This window comes from Hakea prostrata, chromosome 6, assembly GCF_041222555.1.
Source record: "Hakea prostrata isolate BN-2017 chromosome 6, UWA_Hpros_2, whole genome shotgun sequence".
Classification (NCBI taxonomy): Eukaryota; Viridiplantae; Streptophyta; class Magnoliopsida; order Proteales; family Proteaceae; genus Hakea; species Hakea prostrata.
The window spans coordinates 36,730,179-36,753,320 of NC_142605.1; the positions used below are offsets into that span (position 1 = coordinate 36,730,179).

General features: G+C 36.7%; 4 protein-coding genes across 5 annotated transcripts; 1 reads left to right on the forward strand and 3 right to left on the reverse strand.

Moving 5' to 3' along the window:
* Positions 1-79: 79 nt before the first annotated feature.
* Positions 80-5,467, reverse strand: LOC149013791 (uncharacterized). Its single transcript, XM_089159466.1, has 8 exons — positions 5,138-5,467; positions 5,028-5,049; positions 2,551-2,607; positions 2,378-2,459; positions 1,325-1,420; positions 1,109-1,233; positions 980-998; positions 80-884 (listed from the first exon to the last, which is right to left on the reverse strand). Exons 1-8 carry the CDS (start codon positions 5,235-5,237, stop codon positions 657-659), a joined length of 729 nt encoding a protein of 242 aa, XP_089015592.1. The 5' UTR covers positions 5,238-5,467; the 3' UTR covers positions 80-656.
* Positions 5,468-5,938: 471 nt separating this feature from the next.
* LOC149013792 (uncharacterized) lies at positions 5,939-10,186 on the reverse strand. Its single transcript, XM_089159489.1, has 8 exons — positions 9,975-10,186; positions 9,836-9,857; positions 7,555-7,611; positions 7,390-7,471; positions 6,999-7,094; positions 6,790-6,914; positions 6,668-6,686; positions 5,939-6,577 (listed from the first exon to the last, which is right to left on the reverse strand). Exons 1-8 carry the CDS (start codon positions 10,072-10,074, stop codon positions 6,293-6,295), a joined length of 786 nt encoding a protein of 261 aa, XP_089015615.1. The 5' UTR covers positions 10,075-10,186; the 3' UTR covers positions 5,939-6,292.
* Positions 10,187-12,207: 2,021 nt separating this feature from the next.
* LOC149013793 (uncharacterized) lies at positions 12,208-14,444 on the forward strand. 2 transcript variants are annotated; one of them, XM_089159737.1, is made up of 4 exons: positions 12,208-13,343; positions 13,462-13,638; positions 13,743-13,874; positions 14,034-14,444. In XM_089159737.1, the coding sequence occupies exons 1-4, from the start codon at positions 12,735-12,737 to the stop codon at positions 14,157-14,159; spliced, it is 1,044 nt and encodes a 347-aa protein (XP_089015863.1). In that variant the 5' UTR covers positions 12,208-12,734; the 3' UTR covers positions 14,160-14,444. The 2 variants fall into 2 exon arrangements, with proteins under 2 accessions (XP_089015863.1, XP_089015862.1); XM_089159736.1 differs by having other exon boundaries at positions 12,210-13,367.
* A 5,878-nt stretch (positions 14,445-20,322) lies between these two features.
* On the reverse strand, positions 20,323-22,477 carry LOC149013794 (uncharacterized). Its single transcript, XM_089159350.1, has 5 exons — positions 22,319-22,477; positions 21,709-21,783; positions 21,037-21,618; positions 20,903-20,943; positions 20,323-20,804 (listed from the first exon to the last, which is right to left on the reverse strand). Exons 2-5 carry the CDS (start codon positions 21,758-21,760, stop codon positions 20,628-20,630), a joined length of 852 nt encoding a protein of 283 aa, XP_089015476.1. The 5' UTR covers positions 21,761-21,783; positions 22,319-22,477; the 3' UTR covers positions 20,323-20,627.
* Positions 22,478-23,142: the final 665 nt, after the last annotated feature.

The following is a 23,142-nucleotide window of genomic DNA, read 5'->3' on the forward strand; positions in this document are numbered from 1 at the left end:
CTCTCCTACGCTCTTATTTTTAAAATTTTATTTTTTATGTGAAATGAGCAGATGTAAAAATGGGGACCTGTGAGATATTTTAACTCCAGTTTTGGTTCTCCAGAAGATCCAGAAGTAAAAGGAAACTGTGTAAATTTTATTTGTAGGGACCCTATTTATAATCATGGAAGAGTAGAAAAGATGATGCCGTGGCCCATGATACCATATTGCACTTCTTATGCTTTCTTTTAGCAGAAGACAAGAAACTTCTCAAGCTGGTGGAAATGGATGAGGCCTCAAGTGTGCATTATGATGCTAGATGGTTGGCTCTAAGTGATTACAAAAGGGTAAAAACGCAAAAGAAATAACTAGAAAGAACTTTCTGATGCTGTTTATTTATCTCTCTAGTCATAACAATACATATAAGACTAAAAAAGATTACTTCTTTTCACATCATAATTTCAAAGTAAAACCTGAGATGTTCAGACGACCAGAATAGGTTTATCTACACAACAGGCATATTGTATTAATCATCTGTACCTATAAATCTTAATTCTTCCCATTACAATACATAAATAAACTCAGTGGAGAGATCTCAAAGCAAAACAATACCCAAGTCAAATGTTCAAGAATGACTTACTTCACTAACTCATATCCCATTTGCATAACAATCAAGATCACCTGGGATACCCTTGAGCTGGATAACCAGCAGGGGGATAACCTTGAGGGGGATATCCAGCAGGAGGATAAACTTGGGGCTGCCCATACATTGGCTGAGGTGGATAACCAACTGGAGGAGGAACTGGCTGATCTATCCGTGACATCTGCTGAAACTGAGGCACAGCCATCGCTGGTTGTGGTCCAAACTTTCCATCTCTTTTATCCATTTCAACCTTGTGTTGTGTCTGCAATACTCAGAAGTGACATCAGAAAAGTCAATAGAAAGGGAAAACTAAGATACTGGATGAGTTCTAGGTATTTAGCTTGATTCAACGAATACCTGCATACATGCACAAACCCTGGAGAAACAATAAAAGAAGAAGAAAAAAAATTAATCAAATCAATAACATATTCTATAACTACCAACACTGAGATGGCAGGGATAAAGGAAAATGAACAATGGACTTACGTGCAATAAACAAAATCAGACAAACAGTTCAATATCTGAGAAGCTTCTTGGAGTTCACTGCTTCCAACAATCATTGCAACGAGGGAAAATATGCATGCAAGTTGTGATAGGCAGAACATGAAACCCTATGGCAACAAAGTCATATGTTCAAAACATGCAAAAATATGTCCAACACACACACACAGAGAAAGAGAGAGAGAGAGAGAGAGAGAGTACAATGATGCAGTTGTCACATTGTGTAGTTTGTATGTTGAACTCATCTTGCAACAAGAAGCGGGTTGATGCAACTGAATTTCCAAAGCAGCAGAAGACCTGAACAGAAAAATAAATGATGTGCAATGATACCAAAATGAGGAACAAAAAAATGTCACCACATGAATACCAGAGAGAGGTACAAATCATCACAGTAAATTACCAAGTAAATTACCTAAATCAATAAATGAAAGGGATAATTACTATTACCCCTTATGCTATAGCTTAATTACTATTTTATCCCCAATACTTTTTTAAATTACTAATCCACCTTAGACTTAGCTTGTAATTGCTGATGCCCCCTATTGTTAAGCTCTGTTAGTTAAGTGATGACATGGCATTTTTATTTATTCCATAACCTGAAAATTATATATTATTATTTACACTTTATTAAATTACATAAGTAACCTTATTAATTAGGGGGAAAAATCAACCCTAAATCTAAAGTGCTAAATGGTCTTTTTCTATTATTAAAAAAATAAAATAAAGTCGTCTTTGTTTTCCCCACCAGGGGAGGAGAAAAAAAGAAGGAAAAAAAAAGTCTTTCCTTTCTTGGTAATAGAGCTCTCCAGTTTCATCTCATCTCTTCTTTTTTTTTGGTAGCCCGATTTCATCTCATAGTTTTTGGAATCTAAAATTATAGGAATACAAGGGTAAAATTGGTATTTCATAAGGTATTGTCTTTTGTTTTCTTAATTCTAAAAGGGCAAAACAAACATTAAACAAACAACCATAACAGTTTCTTAACACCGTTAGAAGTGAGGGGGCAATAGTAATTTCATAAAGAGCAGAGCCTCCTAAGTAAGCTATAATACAGCGGGAGGCAATAGTAATTATCCCTTAATTAAATGTTATACCTGAGTTGCTAGATGATGTCATATAAATCATAGAGAGAATTTTACAAATCATCAGAGCCAATATGCATGACATTTTTCCATGGTAGTCAAGAAGAACAAGAAACGTAATTTAAATAAGAGAAAAAGAAACACCGAATCTGTAATCACTTAAATGTTGTACCTCAGTTGCAAGACAAAATTCGGGGCACTTGCTTTCTCCACACTTACCACTACATGGCAAATAACCAGCACAGCAAACATATCTACAGAAAACAGGTTTGCAGCTCTCATGCAATGAGATCACTTCAGTTGTTATAGAAACTTAAATTTCAGAGAAGGTAAAACATTGAATACCTTGTCATGTCATTGTAAAGAGCTCGTTTGCGGAGCAAGTATGATACACATGGCCCACTACAGTGAAAACACAAAATGAAAGAAATTTCTAAAGAAGTGAAGACTTGATCTAATAAAGCAATTGAATTGACAACACATAGATCATTTATTACTCCAATTATTGTAACATAAATAATATCAAAACATGTGTACCATTGATATTTTCAAGATCAGTAATGTGTACTGTTATAAGATAAATTGGAAAATTAGGGGCTGCGACCTCAATAAAAGAGTATGAGTAGAGGACCTAGTTTAAGTTCAGCAAGCTAAAGCACACAATCACATTCAGGACAACCAAACTTCCAAACAATAAAGACAAGGATATGAATGGCAAAATGTGCAAGAAGGCTAGCCAAATTTGCTGTACTTTAAGACTTACCCTGTGTAAAGAGCAAACTATTGCAATGTCAAATCTCATTTGGAAACCACTTCAAAAATCCTGATCAAATTTTAAGTGGTAATTCATGGGTAATTTTGGAGATCTTTAGAAGACTTATTTATCAAAGCATTCATACTTTTCAGCCTTCCTCAATAAGCTTCTTTACCAAAACATTCATATTTATCACTTGTCAGCCTCCAACAACAAGAAGGCTGACAAGTAACAAATAACAATTTTCTTTTGTAAATAAAAGAATAATTCTCACTATTCCCCCCCCCCCCAAAAAAAAAAAAAAAAAAAAAAGGAAGAACAAAAGAAAATTAAATAAACAGGGCAAAGAAGCCTCAACCTAAATTTTAGACAACTTAAATTTTATCCGACAACCACAACCTGAAATATTTATCTGCAGGGTCAATTTCACTTTAAAAGTAGAACATATTGTTATGCAAACGAATGAAAAAGCAATACAGGCAGCATATCTTTATTCAGAAAATTTTAAAAGCAATATTCTAGACATTACAAAAGTCAACAAGCTACACACATATCTATGAAGAAAGGGGTCAAAGAAGCATCCTTATTCTCAAGACAAATTTGCTAAAGAATTGCCTCCAATAAATTTCTTACTAGAGGTACAAGATTAAGGATGATAAGTAATAGTTGACAGAAGGAAGGAAAAGGGCTGGCGAGAGAAATGGAGAGCTAGCCCAGTGTTACAGGGGAGAAGGGGAATCACCTAGTCACACCCATGTTGAGCAATCCAAATTGAAATCTGTCTCTTTCATTGACTCATAAATTAGGTCACTTACATAAAATTAAAAAAAGAGGAGGTGGACCCAACCATGGCCAAATAAAATCTTCTGTGGATCAATTAAGCCAATTGGAACATCCCAACTGCATCACTACTACATACATAAAAAGTTCTCTGGAAAAGAAGTTGACTCAAGTTGATTTTGGCTAAGTAGAGACAAGGCCATCTGAGTCCACATGCTAATGGAGGAATGATCCTGCAACCTTCCAGACCTTGACACCAGGGAGAATTCTAGCGAAAAGAAACTCACCTCTTTGTTCATCTTTTTCACGGGAAGAGAATTGATTTACATACTGTTGTGCTAAAAGGACAGCCATTTGTATATCCATAATGTTGAGCCTTCTTACCAAAAGGCCAACCAAGAAAAACATGAGAACTTCAAGAGGACGTGGATGTCTCGTTATACCATATCCCCAAACTCACCAGTAGAATTGTGAGCAAACACCTATAAAGAATCTTGTAATTGATGCTGTTAGACCATACAACTTGTTGAGGATTTTTATTATTTTCCAAATACAATCACAATTCACAAACAACTTCTTCATAGAGGATAGAAACGTAAGTCTATATAAGTCAAGAACTTATTGATGAATATTTCAATCAAGAACTTCCAAGGCCTCTATAATCCACGTACTGCAAATCAACTTTCCATGAAAACAAGTGGAATCTGTTAGGAACAAGAAAATACTACAACTCCTTGAGCCTAAGCATGAAAATGCACATCACGAATCAGGAATAAAGTAATAAACAAATTCAACACCTTGTCAGACTAAGAAAACAGGGACAAGCAGATGGTATAGCTATAACATGGTGAGTGGGCTTCAGCAATGGATCAAGTGATCAAAGGAGCTAGTAGCAAGACAAAAAGACTTCTAAGTTTCACGAGAACCAGGAAAACTTGTAGCCCTGATGAGTTTTAACAACGCGTCGTCAAGACCATAACCAATAAGACAACATCCACAAAGATCTAGGAAAACCTAGAACCAGGAAACCTAAGTTCCGCCATCACATTTAGTGATCAATTCCACACAGCAAATTTCTGTAAAACTACAATGCACGAAGTCAAATCCGAACTGGACCAAGTCAACGAATTCGATCTATTAAAAAATTACAGATCTCGAAAAAATTAAAGATACATGAAAAAGTATTCGCATACAAAATCACATATCAAACTAAAAGTGACAAATGCAACGGCAAACAGAACTTAAATTCAAATAGAACAAACGATATGAAACAGATCAGAATGCATACCACCACAATGCAAAGCAGCAATCTGCAAATAAGAAAGCAGAAGGAAATCTCGATTAGTTGTCTTTCGAGAAAAGAAATTAAATAGGGAAAAGGTAGTTAAAACTACTTACATGGAGTATCAGCTTGAATTGTACTCATGAGATCGGTGTGCCAGAGATTCCGGTAATTCTGGCGACCCTGCATCTTATCCAAATAATCCTGCGACACCATGGTTGCTACCTGCAAAGCTCCAAAGGAGAAGAAAAAAGCTAGGGTTTTCTAGGTTTCGGAGGAGAAGATCTGAGACTACTTCAGAGAAGAAGGTTTAGGGGAACGAAGAACCAGGGAAGGAGAAGAACGACTCGCAAGGTTTGAAACTTCGAGGTCGTTGGTAAGAAACTTCGAAACGACGCTAATCGATGATACAGTGTTTCTCGGTTACAACTTTGCAAATCATTCCATACCGTCCAATTGGTATCACATAACAAGCTGTGTCTTTTATGCCTAATGGAAATATCTGAAGAGGCTACCCATGTAATGGTTACGAAACCGAAATAGGAAATGAAGCATGTGATACATTGTCCAAATGAAAACAAAGAGCAATTTATGGGTACTTTATTTCTTTTTTTAATTTATATTTGTTTATTTATGTGATGCTTGCCAAAAGCACCATGAAGCTCCAATTATTTTTTTTTGGTAAACCATGAAGCTTCAATTAGAATCTTGCATTATAATCATGCAAGAGTAGAAAACATGACGCCATGGACCATGATACCATATATTGCAACTTTTTAATCCTCTGTTTTGGCAGAACACAAGAAACTTACCTTCTCCAGCAGGTAGAAAATGGATAAGGCCATGAGTGTGCATTTAATTGGCTAGAAGTGATAACAAAAGGATAAAAATGCAAAAGAAACAACTGGGAAGTTTATGATGTTTGTATTTGTCTCTCTAGTTATTATAATAATACATATAAGACTGGAAAGGATTACTGATTCTTTTTTCTTATGTCACAAACCAAGATCTTCCACAAAGAAATTGTCACTATAATTTCAAAGTAAAAGCTCAGGTGTACAACAGGCATATGTACTGATCATCTACATCTATAGAACTCTGCCTAAAACTCTCTTTCTTCCTCATATCATCACATCCCAGGGCCCTGACAGCTTCATTTTACAATACATAAACAAACTCAGCAGAGAGATCTCAAAGCAGAGAGCAATATAATGTCACATATTCAAGAATGACTTCACTAATTTTTATCCCCATTTGCATAACAATCAAGATCACTTGGGATAACCTTGAGGAGGATAGCCAGCTGGGGGATAACCTTGAGGAGGATAGCCAGCTGGGGGATAACCTTGAGGAGGATAGCCAGCTGAGGGATAACCTTGAGGAGGATAACCAGCGGGGGGATAACCATGTCCATGTGGATATCCTGGCTGAGCTGGATAACCAACTGGAGGAGGAACTGACTGATCCATACGCGACATCTGCTGAAACGGAGGCACGGCCATCACTGGTGGTCCAAACCTTCCATCTCTTTTATCCATTTCGACCTTGTGTTGTGTCTGCAATACTCGACATTGGTGAAGTCAATAGAAAGGGAAAACTAAGATTAATGGACAAGTACTAGACACTTAGCTTGATTCAGCAAATACCTGCATACATGCACAAACCCTGGGGAAACAAATAAAGAATCAATCAAATCAATAACATATCCTAATCCTATTACTATCAGCACTGAAATAGCAGGGGAAAAGGAAAAGGAACAATGGCTTACGTGCAATAAACCATATCAGACAAACATCTTAATAACTCAGAAGCCTCTTCGAGTTCACTGCTTCCACTAAGACATGCAATGATGGAACATATACATGCAAGTTGCGATAGGCAGAACATGAAACCCTATGGAAACAAAGTCATGTGTTCAAAACATGCTAAAATAGGTCAACCAAGAGAGAGAGAGAGAGAGAGAGAGAGAGAGTATACAATAATACAGTTATCACATTGTGTCGTTTGTATGTTGAACTCATCTTGCAACAAGAAGCGGGTTGATGCAACTGAATTTGAAAAGCAGCAGAAGACCTGAACAGAAAAAGATGATGTGCAACAATTCCAAAATGAGGAACAAAAAAATGTCAATAAATCTATACCAGCAAGAGGTACAAGTCATCACATATTATACCTAAATCAATTAATTAAATGTTATACCTGAGTTGTGAGATGATGTCATATAAATCATAGAGAAAGAATTTTACAAATCATTAGAGCCAATATACATAATGTTTTTTCCACAGTAGTCGGGAAGAAGAAGAAGAAGAAAGGTGATGCAAATTACAGAAAAAGAAAAACCAAATCTGTAATCAGTTAAATGTTGTACCTCAGTCGCAAGACATAATTCAGGGCACTTCCTTTCTCCACACTTACCACTACAAGGCATATAACCACCGCAGCAAGCATACCTACGGAAAACAAATTTGCAGCTCCCATGCAATGAGATCACTTCAATTGTTATAAAAATTGAACAATGTAAAACATTGATTACCTTGACATATCATCATAAAGAGCTCGCTTGCGGAGCAAATATGATGCACATGGCCCACTACAGTGAAAAGACAAAATGAAAGAAATTTTTAATCAAGTGAAGAGTTGATATAATAAAGCAATTGAATTGACGACACATGGATCATCTATTACTCCAATTATTCGTAACACAAATAATATATAAACATGTTTTCCATTGATAAATTGGAAAATGTGTACTATTACATGATAAATTAGCAAATTAGAAGCTGCAACCTCAATAGAAGAGTATGAGCAGAGGACCTAGTATATGTTCAGCAAGCTAAAGCACAAAATCACATTCAGGACAATACCAAACTTCCAAGCGATAAAGACAAAGATATGAACAACACAAAAGGTGCAAGAAGGCTAGCCAAACTTGCTGTACTTAAAACTTACCCTGTCTAAAGAGCAAACTCTTGCAACGTCAACTCTAATTTTGGTAACACTTCAAAGATCCTGATCAAATTGTAAGTGGTAATTCATGGGAAATTTGGAGATTTTAAAAGACTTCTTTGTCAAAGCATTCATATTATAAAGACAAAATGAATGGAGACAAATCACAACAATTCACAATTTGAATTGTTAAATCAGTCATGGACTGTGTTCCTAATAATGAGAACAGAGAAAGCAGCTAATGGGAGGAACATAACAAAGAAAAGCCTCATCAACAAGAAGAAGGCTGACGAGACAAAAAAAATTATTTGTTCATAAATTATAAAGTAATTCTCACTATCCAAAAAAAGTAAGGAAGAACAAAGGAACAAAAGAAAATTAGATGAACAGGGCAAAGAAACCAACTTTTTAGACAGCTTAAATTTTACCCGACAACCTCAACCAGAAATATTCATCTGCGAAGTTAATTTCACTTAAATACACGATTCATATCTCTATTCAGAAAATTTTGAAAGCAGAATTCTAGACATTTCAAAAGTCAAGAAGCTACAAACGTACCTATGAAGAAAGGATTAAAGAAGCATCCTTATTCTCAGGACAAGTTTAGCAAAGAATTGCCTGCAATAAACTTCTCAGTAGAGGCACAGGATTAACGATTAAGGATGGGAAGTTATAGTTGATGTAAAGGGCTGGTGAGAGAAATGGAGAGGTAGCCCAGTGTTACAGGGGGAATCACTTAGTCACACCCAAGTTGAGCAATCCAAAAACTTTTTTCTTTTCAAATCTGTCCCTTTCTCTGGGTACATGCAAAAGAGAAGAACGATAACCAGGATCAAGTGGTCAAAGGAAGACCAAGTGATAAGAGCCAATAATCAACTGGCTCTTTTGAATTTTGAAATTTGTATTCATTCTTTCACCAAGACCATAACCAATAAGACAACACCCATAGAGATCTGAAAAACCTGGAAAGAGGAACCTGAGTCCATCATCACATTTAGTGATCAATTCCACTCGGCAAATTTCTGTAAAATTATAATGCTCAAACTCAAACACGAACTGCACCAAGTCAACTATGAAGGGTTGATCAGTAAATTCACTTGTTTTTAGTGCTGGTCTGATAGGTTTGGTGTTGTATTTACAGTTCACCTGATCTTTTTGGTGTCCTTTTTCGTTGTAACCTAGGGTTTCTGGTTAGCGATAAATCTCTCTCTTCTTCTTCGTCTCTGTGTATAGCATTTTCTATCCAACAAAAAAAAAGTGAATACGATAAAATACGGGTTAAATTTAATTATTGCCGAGATTTCTCCAGATAAATGCGTATACATCCAAATAGAAATATAATCTAAACAGAAATAAATAAATATCAAAATAAAAAAAGTATGGATTAATATACTATTGATTAAGCCAATGATTATTCATGATTCCGCATTGAATCAATTTCATATCGGTTCCAAATCAGAGGACTTGAAGGACAGGGATTCTTCAGGGTTCGAGGGTGTAATTGGGTTTCCCATAGGGTTTTAGGTCTTGGGAGTTAAGATCATTCTTCTACACTGGTTTGTTAGTTGTTCTTGAAATGTTTGAGATCTCTCGTAGCGCATTTGGGCTCGGTACTGAGCTCCGGTGTTGTAGGCTTGATTAAGTCGAACTCCATTATCATTTGTGGTATTATTGCTTCTTCTTTTCTCCTATTTTTCTTTCGTTCCGATTCCTCATCTTTTAAAAAAAATTAAGACAAGAACAACACATCTCGAAAAACCAAAGATAAATCACATATTAAACTAAGAAATGACAAATGCAACTGCAAACATTAGTTAATTTCACAAAAAATAAAATAAAAACGATACGAATGAGATCAGAATGCATACCACCACAATGCAAAGCAGCAATCTGCAAAGGAGAGAAATCTCGATCAGTTGTCATTCGAGAAAAGCAATTAAATAGGAAAAAGTTAATTAAACCCAAAATGTTTTAAAGAAGACGGAAAAGTATGTTAAAACTAGTTACATGGAGTATCAGCTTGAATTGCATTCGTGAGATCGGTATGCCAGAGATTCCGGAAATTCTGGCGAGCCTGCATCTTCTCTACAGCTTCCTGCTTCACCATGGTTGCTACCTGCTAAGCTCCCAAGGAGAAGAAAAAAGAAGGGCTTTTCTAGGTTTCGGATACGAAGATCTCAGATTTCTTCAACGAAGAAGAAGAGGGTTTAGGGAAATGAAGAACTGAGGAAGGAGGAGAACGACCCGAAAGGTTTGAAACTTCGATGTGTTGGTAATGAAATCTTCGAAACAACGGCTAATCGATCATACAGTGTTTTCTGTTACAAGTTTGTGAATACATAGAATCGTTTTGAACCTTCCGATTGGTATCTAACTAGAAAAGCTGTCTTTTTTTATACCTAATGGAAATATCTGAAGAGGCTTATCATGTAATGGTTCACGAAATCAAAATAGGAAATGAAGCATGGGATACAATGGACAGCTGATATTTTTCCGGGTCATTAACTAATTATAACACACGGTGTCTACGTGACGTGAAAACCAACGAACAGAATTAAACGGCAACTCACACAGGTTGGGGTTTCCCGCCAAATGGATAAACGCGAGAGAGAGGAAAGTGCGGTTTTGTCGTATTTGCTGTCTCCGGAATAAGAGTCGATGCTGTCGCGACACTTCTTCATCACACAATAGGGATAAAATTCATATAAGACACTAAAAGTCTCAATTTAATTCATTTTATCAATATTTAAACGTGAATTCTACGAGTCTGGATCACCTCTCTAATAGAGACCTTCAAATACTGGTGTTTTGATTTTTCTTCACCACACAATAAAGGTAGGGCATGAGACCCTCAATAAGTTCTATATGGATCTTATCTCTTTTAATGGTGAAGAAGTGTCAAAGGAACAATATTTGCTAGCTTGACGGACAAGTGATCCACACCCTAGTTCCATGTCTATTGTGTGATAAAAAAATGTTAAAGGAGCACATAAGTCGACCCTAATGAGTAGAAGATTTAAACTCCTTGAGTAAAGGCTGTAGAAGGGGGCTATTTCGAATTTTTTATCTTTGGTCAATGAATCCAACGCTTGCACAGAGGGTTGAGATCCCTGTCAAACATCCTAAGCCAAGTCAAGTCATGGCCCAACTAATTAAACCAATTATGAGAATACATTGACCAGTTCTTGGATCGATTGCTATTTGTCTAATCTAGGACTACATGACTCACCTCTAGGTTGAGTCGAGCTAAATTTGGTTGGCACTTATAATAAAGTTAGGGTCTCATAGGAGTGCGGAGGAATGGAAATTTGAACGTGAGACCTCTTTAGCTTCTATATAGAAGATTATCACATATCAAACTATTTGATTAGATTGAAAAATAATGTTTTTGACCTAGACAATAAGGCTGCAGTTAATGATAACATTCACTCTCTTAGAAGTCTTAATCAGATTGTTAATCAATCACCGGCCATGCATAAGGGATTCTCACTTTCACCTTGTCTCAATAAAAAAATAAATTAAATAAATAAAAAACTTTAACCACATTAGGTAATTGATTCTTTTTATACGTCATCTTGTTGCATGGCATGGAAGGGAAAAAAGAAAAAAAAAATCAAAATGTCTATTCTTGATATGTTTGAACCAGAATGCCTATGAGTTGTGAAAGCAACATTAGCCTTTCTTTTTTCTTCTTATCAACTTGGTAAAAACATTATTTTATTTCCAAAAAAGAAAATACTTGTTAAACATTAATTTTTGTTTTTCCCGACTCCACTTCAAGATTTAAGGGTGTTATTGCTACTCTATGAATATAAATTTTTTTCTTCTTCCGGAATATCATTAATCAACTCTGGAATTGACTGAGAAAACCTCAGAACCAGAAGCAGAAGCAGAAGCAGAAGCAGAAGCACTTCTGTTCAGAATTGTATTCACTGTAAATATGAATAGGAATAGATGAGGTTCCAAGAAGAAAGACCAAACAAGTCATACATCAGGTTAGGGTAGGCACAAGGGGGTGGTGGGCAAGAGAGAGAGAGAGAGAGAGGGAGAGAGAAAGGAAAGGGATTTGATTCCATTTGGGTTTCTTACCATATTAAAATGACCTGAGGGCTCTGAGAATGTCTTTTTGATTGAATTGAAGATGCCAACTTGCTACCTATGGATTAATTACCTCATTTGCCCTTGTATTATAGAGAATACAGAATATGTTGAAGGGGTAAACCTGCTTGAACAGAACAGAGCAGAGAGTTAGATGTATCTGCTGCGGCTACATTCTTCTTTGATCTTTATAGTCAAGTCTTTAGTCTCGATCTGGTCACAAGATTCTGTGAAGTAGCTTTAAGCTTTTACAACACAATTTAAACTCTCCTCCGTTTTGATGCTTTTATATCTCAAAAACTACTGAGAAGGACTTCAGAGAGAGAGACACACGGGAGAGAGATAGAGAAAAGGGCCAGAAGGCTTAAAGGGTTTGAGAGAGAGAGAGAGAGAGAGAGAGAGAGAGAGAGAGAGAGAGTTCTATTAAAGAAACAGGGACAGGCGACACTCAGCAGCTCTGAAGTTGCCATTTGGTTTGTCTTCTTCTTCATCTCACTTCTCACCCTTGCAAAACCTTCAATAAAATAAGCCATTAACCCAATATTGCTGTCTTTCTGGGTTCAGGTCTACCCATCAAAGAACACAAAAGGAAGTACAGCCAAATCTTTGCTTTCTCATCCTTCTTCATAATCTTCTTTTTTTTTTCTGCTATATTAAATTAATTCCTTCATGTCATACGATCTTTTTCTCTTTGATGGTGCTTTCTTTCGAAGCCCTACCACTGATATCGTCCGTTCTGATGTCGATTTGCAGTTACTCTCTGACCCTTATTTGCCTTTCCCTGACCCATCATCTCTCTCCACTGAAATCCTCCATGGTTTCTCTGAAGGCCAACCAAACGGTTTTCACCAATTCCCTATTGAAACTGAACTATGTTCCTCTGCTGATGAAAAGTCCATTAATCTCTTCTCTGGTTCTCCTCCCAGCCAAAAATTGAATAACTTATCACTTGACCCAACGACCCAGGCGCAGTGTGAAATCAATTCTGCTGATGAGCTGATCACATGTTCTGCTTTGGATATGGACACATTTGGGTTAATGTCAGAAGGTTGTTACGTGAATCTTGAATCTTCTCTTCTTCCAACCAGTTACAGTAGTAACTCTGCCCAGAAGGACCCAACTGAAATGTTGCAGAGGAGCTTCAGTAACCAATTCCCCGACCAAAGACCCGGTTTTTCCTACCATCCTCGCATGAGTTCTTTAATGGAATCCCCAAATTTCCCTATTCAAGTTATGGTTCCACCTGAGAACGCTAACTCCAGTGTTCCAATCCGAAGGGTATGCAGCACAGGCGACTTACATGTTAGAACCCCTGCTCAATTCTCTGCAATCTTTCACGTATCTATGTTATATGATGGACTCTAAATGATTTATTTTCTTCAATTGGGTCTTTCAGAGAATTACACAGACACATTTGAATCATGGATTTTCTTCCAGCCAGTTAGGTGTAGATAGCACAATCATGGAGGAACCCAACTTCAAAGTAGGAAAGTATAGCCCAGAAGAGAGGAAACTGCGAATTCACAGATACAGAAGCAAGCGCACACAGAGAAATTTCAACAAGACAATAAAGGTAAGAAATGAAAAACCCATCTCATAATTTATTCAAAACCAACAAAAGAATTGAAGTTTTGATTAAATTGAAATACTCAAACACGGATTCTCTGTTCTGTCCAGTATGCATGTCGGAAGACACTAGCCGACAGTAGACCAAGGGTACGTGGCAGATTCGCTCGTAATGAAGATAGTGGAGAGATTCCCAAATTTCCAGGGTTAAACCGTGAAGAAGAAGACGAAGATGATATTTGGGTAAATCTCCTTTTCAAACCCTTTTTCTCTTAAATAATGTAAATCGGTTGGAAAAAGGGGAGAAGCTTTTTCTCCAATCTCCCTCTTTGATGAGTCCTGCACTTCATATAAAAGTGTAATTTCAACTTACTCTTGGTGACCCTAAAACATTTTTCTCAGGTTAATAATGGGTTCCAGGAAGAAGACGAAGAAGCAATGATCAGAAGAGCAATAGAAGGAGGAGAAGTACCAGCCAGGTTTAATGGCGGTTTCAATCAAACCCAATTTCAGTACTGCGAGTTCTGACTCATAGCAATGGAGTTGAAGCTCTAATTTGCAATGAAAGCTTGCAATTTATCAGCCATGAATCAAACTCGGGTTCTCTGTTTTCTCTTTTTCGCTTTTATTTAGACTAACATCATGACTCGCGATCCCTAGTGGCAAATCTGCCGATTCGCGACTCGCCTGGGGGGCATTTTTGTTTTTTTTTTTTTTTTCACTCTCTCTGCATAAAAGATGGAAATAATGATTTGGCTGAGGAGCCAATTGTAATTTAAATTTCTCACACATGCCCATTTTGTAAAGGGTAATAAAGGCATTTATTGATTAATCCCATAGCATTCTTGGTTATCCTTTCCTTTGTGGAACATCAATTCATTTTAATTGAAATTTTGGTCTCACTTTGAATATATGAATCCTATGTGGAACATCTCTTTTTCACAACAACCATTCATGGTGTGGCACCTAGATTTTTCCCCCTTCTTTTCACTAGGGAATTTTCTCGTGTCTTCTGAATGAATTTTGCTATTAAGACATACATACGTGGAAAAAACAACACAAAATGGATTCATGGATAACTCTTTTGTTTTTTCCGCGTCGAGATATATACTAATGATAATAACATAGATGTGACATCAAGGTATGTTACTTTGGCAAAAGAATGAAAGACGTACACTTCTTTAGAATTAGAGATAAAGATTCTTCTATGTTTTTCTTCCTTTTTAGATGGAAAAATGCTCCTTACAACATAGGGTTATAGGGTGCGAATAAAAGACATGTTTGAATTGAATGGAAAAATAATGCATGTTCTTCTTTCTAAATCAGTTTGATTAAGTTCGTCTTGAGTTTGACTATTTGTCCGAGGTATTCGAAAAGTATGTACGAATAAAAGTAAACAGTTATCAATAAATTTTCTAAGAAAGTAAATTTTCGTAGTGTTCTTAAATAGAGAAGAAGATTTATTTTTTACTTTCTATTCTCTTGAAATTTATATACATTGAAAGTACCTCTATCAGTCCTTGCTATTTACAACAAAAATACAATAAAATGAGTGTAGATGGGTGTTCAAGTCAATTAAAGATACGTATAATATAGAAATAGCATGGTGTTCACATACTATGGTATGTAGGGGTGTATACGTGTGTGTGTATATGCGTACAAAAATTATACTTTAACATCGTAATAAACTGTCTTTTTGAATATTATAAAGTCAGAATCATATATCCATCTAAAAGGTAATGAGAAAATGAAAAAGAATGATAAATCCATTTCATGACAATAAAAAGTGAGCAAAAGAGGTAATCATGATCAAAACAATTTTAAAATTCTGCCCTTCCTTGAGAATAAATTTAATAAAGACCCAATACACTTTATGGGTTTATACAATAAACCACTTTAACAAAAGATGTTGGCTGCACTTTCCAATCAAAGGGCAAGCCAGTTCAAACCATTGCCCCTAAAAGTATTCAAACGCATCAAAGAGAGGTGCTCTTTAATTAGTTTAATCAAATATTCCATTCTACTCCACTCAGAGTAGTATGTTTTTGTATTCTGTGATGAATTCTACTCTAACCAAAGGAATATACATGCAGTGATCTATGAATTTTTTAGGAATATTTAGAGTCTGATCACTGTACAGATTAAATAAACTGTTCTCAAAGATTGGAGCACCAATCTTTAGAAATGTTGTTTTTTTTCCCAAAGGAGAAAGTTTTCCTTCACCAATGAAATTGAAAAAAAAAGCTCTGATAGCATTTTTTTGATATACTACTGAGAGACAGAGTATGGTGGTAGTTGGAACTTGGTATGTCACTACTCATTAAATAGCCAGAAAGGGATCTGACATGTTGAAACCATTACCCAATCATTGAAAATGTAATCAATAATCAAAGAAAAATACACCTTGACTGTAAGAGCAACATATATAAAACTATTATGCTGCACTTGCAGAGATGGGTGTTGGTTCATATGTCATATGTGGCCTATTAAGTGTTTACCTTTAACAAAAATTTACAAAATTGAGTGGGTTCTTGGAGTAATAGCCATTGGTGTTCAGTCAAAAAATTATCATATTTTTCATCAGTATTGATTAAAGACTTCCTTCTACAAGCTCTAGTTGGGTGTCGTGCAATAAATGCGCAGCACATTATAGTTTACAATCCAAATCAAAACTTGTGGTCGAGATTGTATAGTGCAATTTACGGTTGAAGTTTCGATCTCAACCGTAAGTTGCACTGTGCTGCGAGCACTAAAGCAATTTCACTCTGCCACTGTTGCTTACACCAGGATTTTTATTTGCTGTTGTGGTTGTAGCCTGCAGCCAATTGTCCAGATTTTGCCATGTATACATAATACAATCAAATGAGATTGTGGGGTTTAGTTGTAAATATATTTTTCTTGTTTTAAATTGAAAGGTTTTATACTTTAAAAACTTACAAATTGAAACCCCTGATTCTACCAAACTCTAGTCACTCATTTCGCAAGTCGAGATTGATTTCGATTTGTGAATTTTTAAAATATAAAACCCTTCAATGTAAAACAAGAAAAACATATTTACAGCTAAACCCCCGCATTTTCAATTAAAATTGTTTGATTGGACGGTTGGTTGCAGGCTGCAATCGCGACAGCAAATAAAAATCCCTTACCACCAAGGGGATTGAGAAGGCATAGAAAACTGTGTTTTCCATTTAGGATAGAGGAGAACCCATTAACAGTGAACAGCTGAAGTGGATGGGTTTTTTCTTGACTGCACAAGAAGTGCAGGAGTTGCATGGCTCATCAAATTCAGAATCTTATAGAAGAAGCTAAAGCCATGACAGTAAGAGAACCCATTCTATGGAATGGAAGGTAGGATTTTTGGAGTGAAGGTAGGCTATTATTTTTGGAGTAAAGCTGGTAGGTTAATTAAGCATTTGGATTATAGAACCTCACAAATACGTCATGAATCATAACCCCCTTTACAGTTTTTCTCTTTCAAATGACTTGATGGCTAGAAAGTTACCTTGTTTAACATGAAAACAGAGAAGGGCATAATTAGAAGATAGTCACTTGCAAGGCCCAAAAGGATCTGAAACAAAGCCATTACAATTTACAAAGACCGAATCTTAATGATAATAGAAGCTGTATTGTATTGGTCTCTTCTGATCATTAGAGTTCAAATTGTTGATCACAGTAAACCAATTTTCTAACATCATTGGATGAAAAGAAAAGAAAAATTACAGAGCACAAAATACTTAATGGAAAGAGCAGAATCAAAAGAGTTTGGCTTTGTTAAATTTGTGAATATCAACCCAACCAAAGAATGATTCCTTACTCTCTTTTGACCACCACTTTATCATCAATGAAGTGACGAAATCATACTAAACAACCTCTTCAATCTGGGTATGATTAATCTTTGCGCGTATTGAAAGATACCCAATAACTTATTCCTTCACAACACAAAAATGGCAATTCAGAAGTGGGTAATAGAAAGGAAAGTATTGTTTCTCTAGCTAGCTAGTAGCTAGGTTTCCTTTTGGTCAATTCCAAGGACAAGGGTTCTTGTGTATTCATGAAAGCTCTTTGTTTTGAATTAGTTGCTTCTTTAGGAGAATTATTGTGTACTAATTATTTCATTAGCATTAAGAGAATAACCCCACCAGATTTATTGGCTCTATTATGGATGACAAAGTCCATACCAATTAGTATACATGTCATTAAAAGGAAAAGAATGTCAAGGTATTTTTCCTTCACCTGGAGAATTTTTGGAAGTTTAATAATAATTCTACAGGTACATGCTGATCAAATCTAGTCTAAGCATCTAATCAACATAAATGGTCTCGAGTCACTTTCTGATGGCATCAAAATAATCAAAGAAAGTAAGAATCTTTTTTGTTTTTTTACCCAATGGAATCTAGGTTGATGACCAAATTAACTGTAATTGAAAGGTAGATCCAATGGGTGGAACATAAATTAACAGATTAGGCTGTTTCACCGTTTGATTAAACACCGGTTGCAGGTGGGTTTGGAAGTGATTACATCATTAAGCAAATGGTATAGGATTTGAGACTCAATTTGATCATTTAGTTTGTACAGTACCCTGACCATGGGAGATTCTTTTAGAATAGTTAATGCACTTGGCCGTTCTTTTGCTCTTGTTCAGTGTTAAGTGAATCTTGGGTTTCAGGGGAAGTAGCTTTACCTAATAAATATAGGGGTTAATGACTGCTTTGTTGAAAAGATAACTATGAAACAATAAAATAAAGAAAGGTGGAAATGATGCAAGTTAAGTGCGGCTTGTAAAAGGTTTACAAATTTTTATGCCCCAAAGCACCTGCTAGAGCCCCCACAGCAGTCAAAAGTGTTAAATATACAAGTTAAAAAACTTCTCAATCTACCACTGTGGAGAATCACTGTCAAAAAGGCCATTCCTTTAACAAGAAACAACTTGCCAACCATACCAACCTTGATTAGGCAATGTATTCTCTCAGACTGCTATAGGCCAGCTTTGATTTCTACTGTTGTGTGAAAATGTGATTTAACTAATCAGTGACAAGAGAATCAAACTATAGAGAAACAACAAAGGGTAAGAAAGTTTATATCTATGTCTGCTGGATCATCCATTTCATTACAGCTAAGGTCTAGGACCATTACTGGTATATCTCTCTTCAAGATTTTGGTACAAAGGTGAGTTAGAAATAGATATGGCCTGAACTTAACCTTGTAAAGTAACTCAAAATTCATCTCTAGGGTCATTCCCAGGTCCCACCAACTGGGTCTAAACTCTAAAAGCCCAGAACCGAGATCCTGATCGGTCATGGATGGTATTAAAATATAATAAAAACACACCGAAAGGAAGAAAAGTACTAGGCAGGGAAAGGTTGGGGGAGGGGGCAACCAGATTAATGCCTGGCAGGAACTAATGAGGAACAACAATGAAACTATTCCTTGAGGTGTCTACAAGAGGTTTTTGAGGCAAAGATGAATTCCTAGAGCTAACATCATGATAGATGGCTTTCCAAATCTGGTCCATGGAACGGGATTTAGAAGTTCATCAATGGAAGTTATGTTCCATACAAATGTGAGAAATGCAGGCCCCTAAAGATAAGTCAGCAATCAAAGATCCTCCACAAGTAGAACCTAACCAGTGGCGCTGGGAGTCCAGGGGTTGGGGGCATCTAGATCTAGGCCAAATAGAAGACGGCTGGGTCCAAATAGCACGGGAGAAAGGACAAGCAAAGAAAAGATGGCCGTGATCTCAACATCATGGCAGAAAATGCTGGTGGGGTTTACAGGGAGGAACGAAGAATAAGGAGATTCTATGCAGGTGGGGTTTACTGATGTCATTGTTATACACTAATGTTCAAATTATATTTGAGGTGGACCTCAGTGAAACAGTAAGCTTGCTGCGTTGCAATTTAGTGATATGCTATGACCAATGACCAACCAAGACCCCGCAGTGGCCGGAGCTGTGTGCACTAGATTTGTAGCCACAATTTTAAATCTTATTGTGCCCTTTTTAGTCATTGAATATTTATATATCAAGCCTTTGATAGGGAACTGACATGACCTGATAGGAATGCCGTGCTGCCTCTTTAATGGTCTTTCAAACTATGACTCTTGAAAAGAGTTACTAATCCTGGGTTAGGAGATTCTCTGCAACTGCAAAGAGTCCAAAAACTTGCTCCAACTTGAACAAAACATGTGGAAGGGAGATTACATTACGAGAACACTGAGTTTACTGCAATCCATAAACCTTCTTCTTCTTCTTATCTTCTATCTTCTTTTTTTAATGGATTATATATTAGGGAGGAAAAGGAAGAAGAAAAAAAACTGATTTTTGCTTAATTATACTTCTGGTGCTTGATTTGAGTTTACTGCAGGTTCAGATGAGCAATTCCAATGAAAACTTTTACAAATATAATAACATTTCAATCTTAGGAAGAAAAAAAAATGCTAAAAATTATAAGCCCATTTTTTTCTGATAAAGGGTTTTTAGTCCCCACAGAAGTTTCTGATATCAAAATGTTTCAAAATTAGATTGATTACTGCATGTCAGCATGTTTCCCCTTCAATAGACATACATGTCAAGGGAAAAAGAGAGAGGTGGCCCTGCTGAGGTTGCTACACACCTATAATTGCCATATGATAGCTAGGTTTGTGTCTAAATTCAATAGACATGTTGTCTAAGACCTCTAGGTCATTACTCGCTTATGTATTAAATTTCACATCAATATGATTGCTCCATATGTCTTAATAATATAAGAAACATGTATGAAAAACGAACTGTTTGAATAACAATATCACATTGCTGATTGTCATTGAGATAAACTACTAAATTTGACTAACAGTTAATCAAAGAAAATTTATTATTATCAATATGGGAAATTTCATATTATGCTATACATCATCCATTTCATTGAACATCTTACTACTATTTTTACTGCAAGACTACTAGACATGATACCCTGCAATTGAAAGCATTTCAGTAGAGCAGGGAATCAGCAGGGGTTTCACTCAGTTAGACAACTTTGGTGTTGTCTTCAACTTCAGATCAGGAGAAGCATAGCCAGTCTGATATATAGATGTCTTCAGGGATTTAGGTGTCCAGTTCCAGCATTGGAGAGGAGACAAACATTCATCCAGCAACCCAGCAATTGCTTCCAACTCCGGGTATCTGAGGGGACTCCCAACCTAAAACCAGTAAGTACTGTTAGCCTGTCTCTGACTTAATTTGATACAATGAAAAAAATGAATCAAGGAATAGCTAAGCGATCAAAAGAGGAGCACACCTTTGATTGCCCACCTGGAGATTTTATCTCTGTTGACAACTCTGAACAGGGAATAACAAGATCTAATAGTCAAAACACTAGCATAAAATAAGTTACCTGAGAAGATAATCTCAAATATTGAGAGGTTTACTCACCGGCATCGAGTCCAGTTGTCATCATTGAAAGCAAATTCAGATCTATTGCCTTTCTTTGAGAATTAATGCATTCTTGATGATCATGCAAGCACTGTTCCTCTGCAATAACATCTAGCTTGTTGGAATATGTCTTCTTTAATGTTTGGTGCAGAGACGGCTTGCTTAGGTTCCCAATGTCACTAAGCACTTTCCTACAACCAAGCTCTGCTTCCCCCTTAGCTTTACAGTCGTGTGTCTTTACTCCAACAGAGGACGAGTGTCCTCCATCAACATTCAATCTCTTGCTTTCTTTCCTCTCTGCTGTCTGGTGCCTTGATGGCTCCCCTGAATTGGTGACATCAGTAAGTGCCTTCCTACCCCCAACTCCTCCTTTCTGTTGAACTTTAGACACACCGCGCATTTTTCCAACAGAAAACAAGGGTTTGGATAAATTGACGCTCCCCCCAGCAGCAGTCAAATCCTTTGGATGGCTGTTCTTTGTTGCCAGATGCAGAGATGGCTTCCCTGAGTTTGTGACATCAGTTAGTGCTTTCCTGCCACTGAGCTTCACTTCTTTCTGGGTTCCAGAGGCAAAGCATTCTCCTGCAACAAAAGGTCCCGAAAGAAACATTAGTCAATTGGCTACAGACCCTCAGTATATACAAATAGCAGGCTCAAGCGGTGGTTATATACCTTCACTAATAAAACTGTTCTGTTTCCTCAGACCTCGAGCTTGTGTTGCCATTGTTGTTGGTTTCAACTTAACTTCTGAAAATATCAATCACCAAACCATTAACGGTCAAGTAGCCTTGAACAGGTTGAATTGGTTAGATTTAACGAATGTATATGAAGTTAAACTACGAGGGTGTTAACCTGCTTCAGGATAAGATTCACAGAGAGAATACTGAGGTCAAAATTTTCAAGAAAGGTTTTAGATAGATTTATTAAGGTTGGGGTTCCCATCTTTAATCTGAGGAAATAAAATTTGATCTAACATACATAAAGAACAGAAATTAAACTAATATCAGCAGAAATCTCACTCAAAGTAGATGGTTTGGTCCGCGCAGCAAGAAATAAATGGGTTTGGAGAACACTAGTTGTTGATGGTCACAACAACAATGAACTCTTCTAGTGGCATAAGAAATTGGGCCATAATAAACTCCATTGATACTCGATTGCTATATAAATGATGAAATTCAAGATTTTGTCCCGACCTTCTCAAATTCTCTCTCCCATTGTCTTTCAGGGTTACCAAAGAAAACCTAAATTTGCAACAGATAAGAAGATAGACGGTGTCACTTACATGGCCGGCGTCGTTTGGTAATCTTCTTTTCTTTTTCTTTTGGGTCGCAGCAGTTGAAATCTTTCGATCTAGAATTGCTTCACTTCTGTATCAGAGTTGATCTTCTTCACTGTCTCGAATTTATTTTTCTCTACTTTGTAAACGATGAGAAAGGATCATGGTTTCAGTTTAAATGGGTAATAATCCTCCAGAGCCGTTCCACCTTCCAGGTTCTAACGGTTAGTTTTCTTATTTTGAAAATGCCCCTAGGGCATCACAAAATTACATTGGCGGCCATCACTTAGAGCTCGGTTGTTCATTTGTTTGCTTCGGGTACCCACACGTGTAGATACACGCATGATACCTCAGGTTCGGATCGGTACCGCACATAACAGTTGTTCCTGTCCTTCCTAAAAATTTGAGTTTTTATTTTTTAACGGGTGGCTCACTTTAGTCGGGATATCAAATTCCCGCCCCCACCAGTGGGCCCCGGGAAAAAAACCAAAGTGTTCTCTCCCAGGTAGGCCAGGTGATCCGACTCATCAATTCCGGCTCCCTGGTAGTCCAGGTGAGATTCGTCACGGTGGAGAGGGAAAGTACAGTGAGATGATGGGGGTAATTTGGTCATATTTATTATCGTATTTAAATTTACAATGTATTAGATATATTTCTTATTATAATATATAATGCATTTTATCGGGAAAAAAAAATTTTGAAACTGAAATGATAAAAATATCCTTAAATGTGTGTTATGGCCAAATTACCCCCATCATCTCACCCCACACTCTCCCACTACTGCAACGAGTCCCATCTTCACTTCTACATCTCTCTCCAGTAATTTTAAA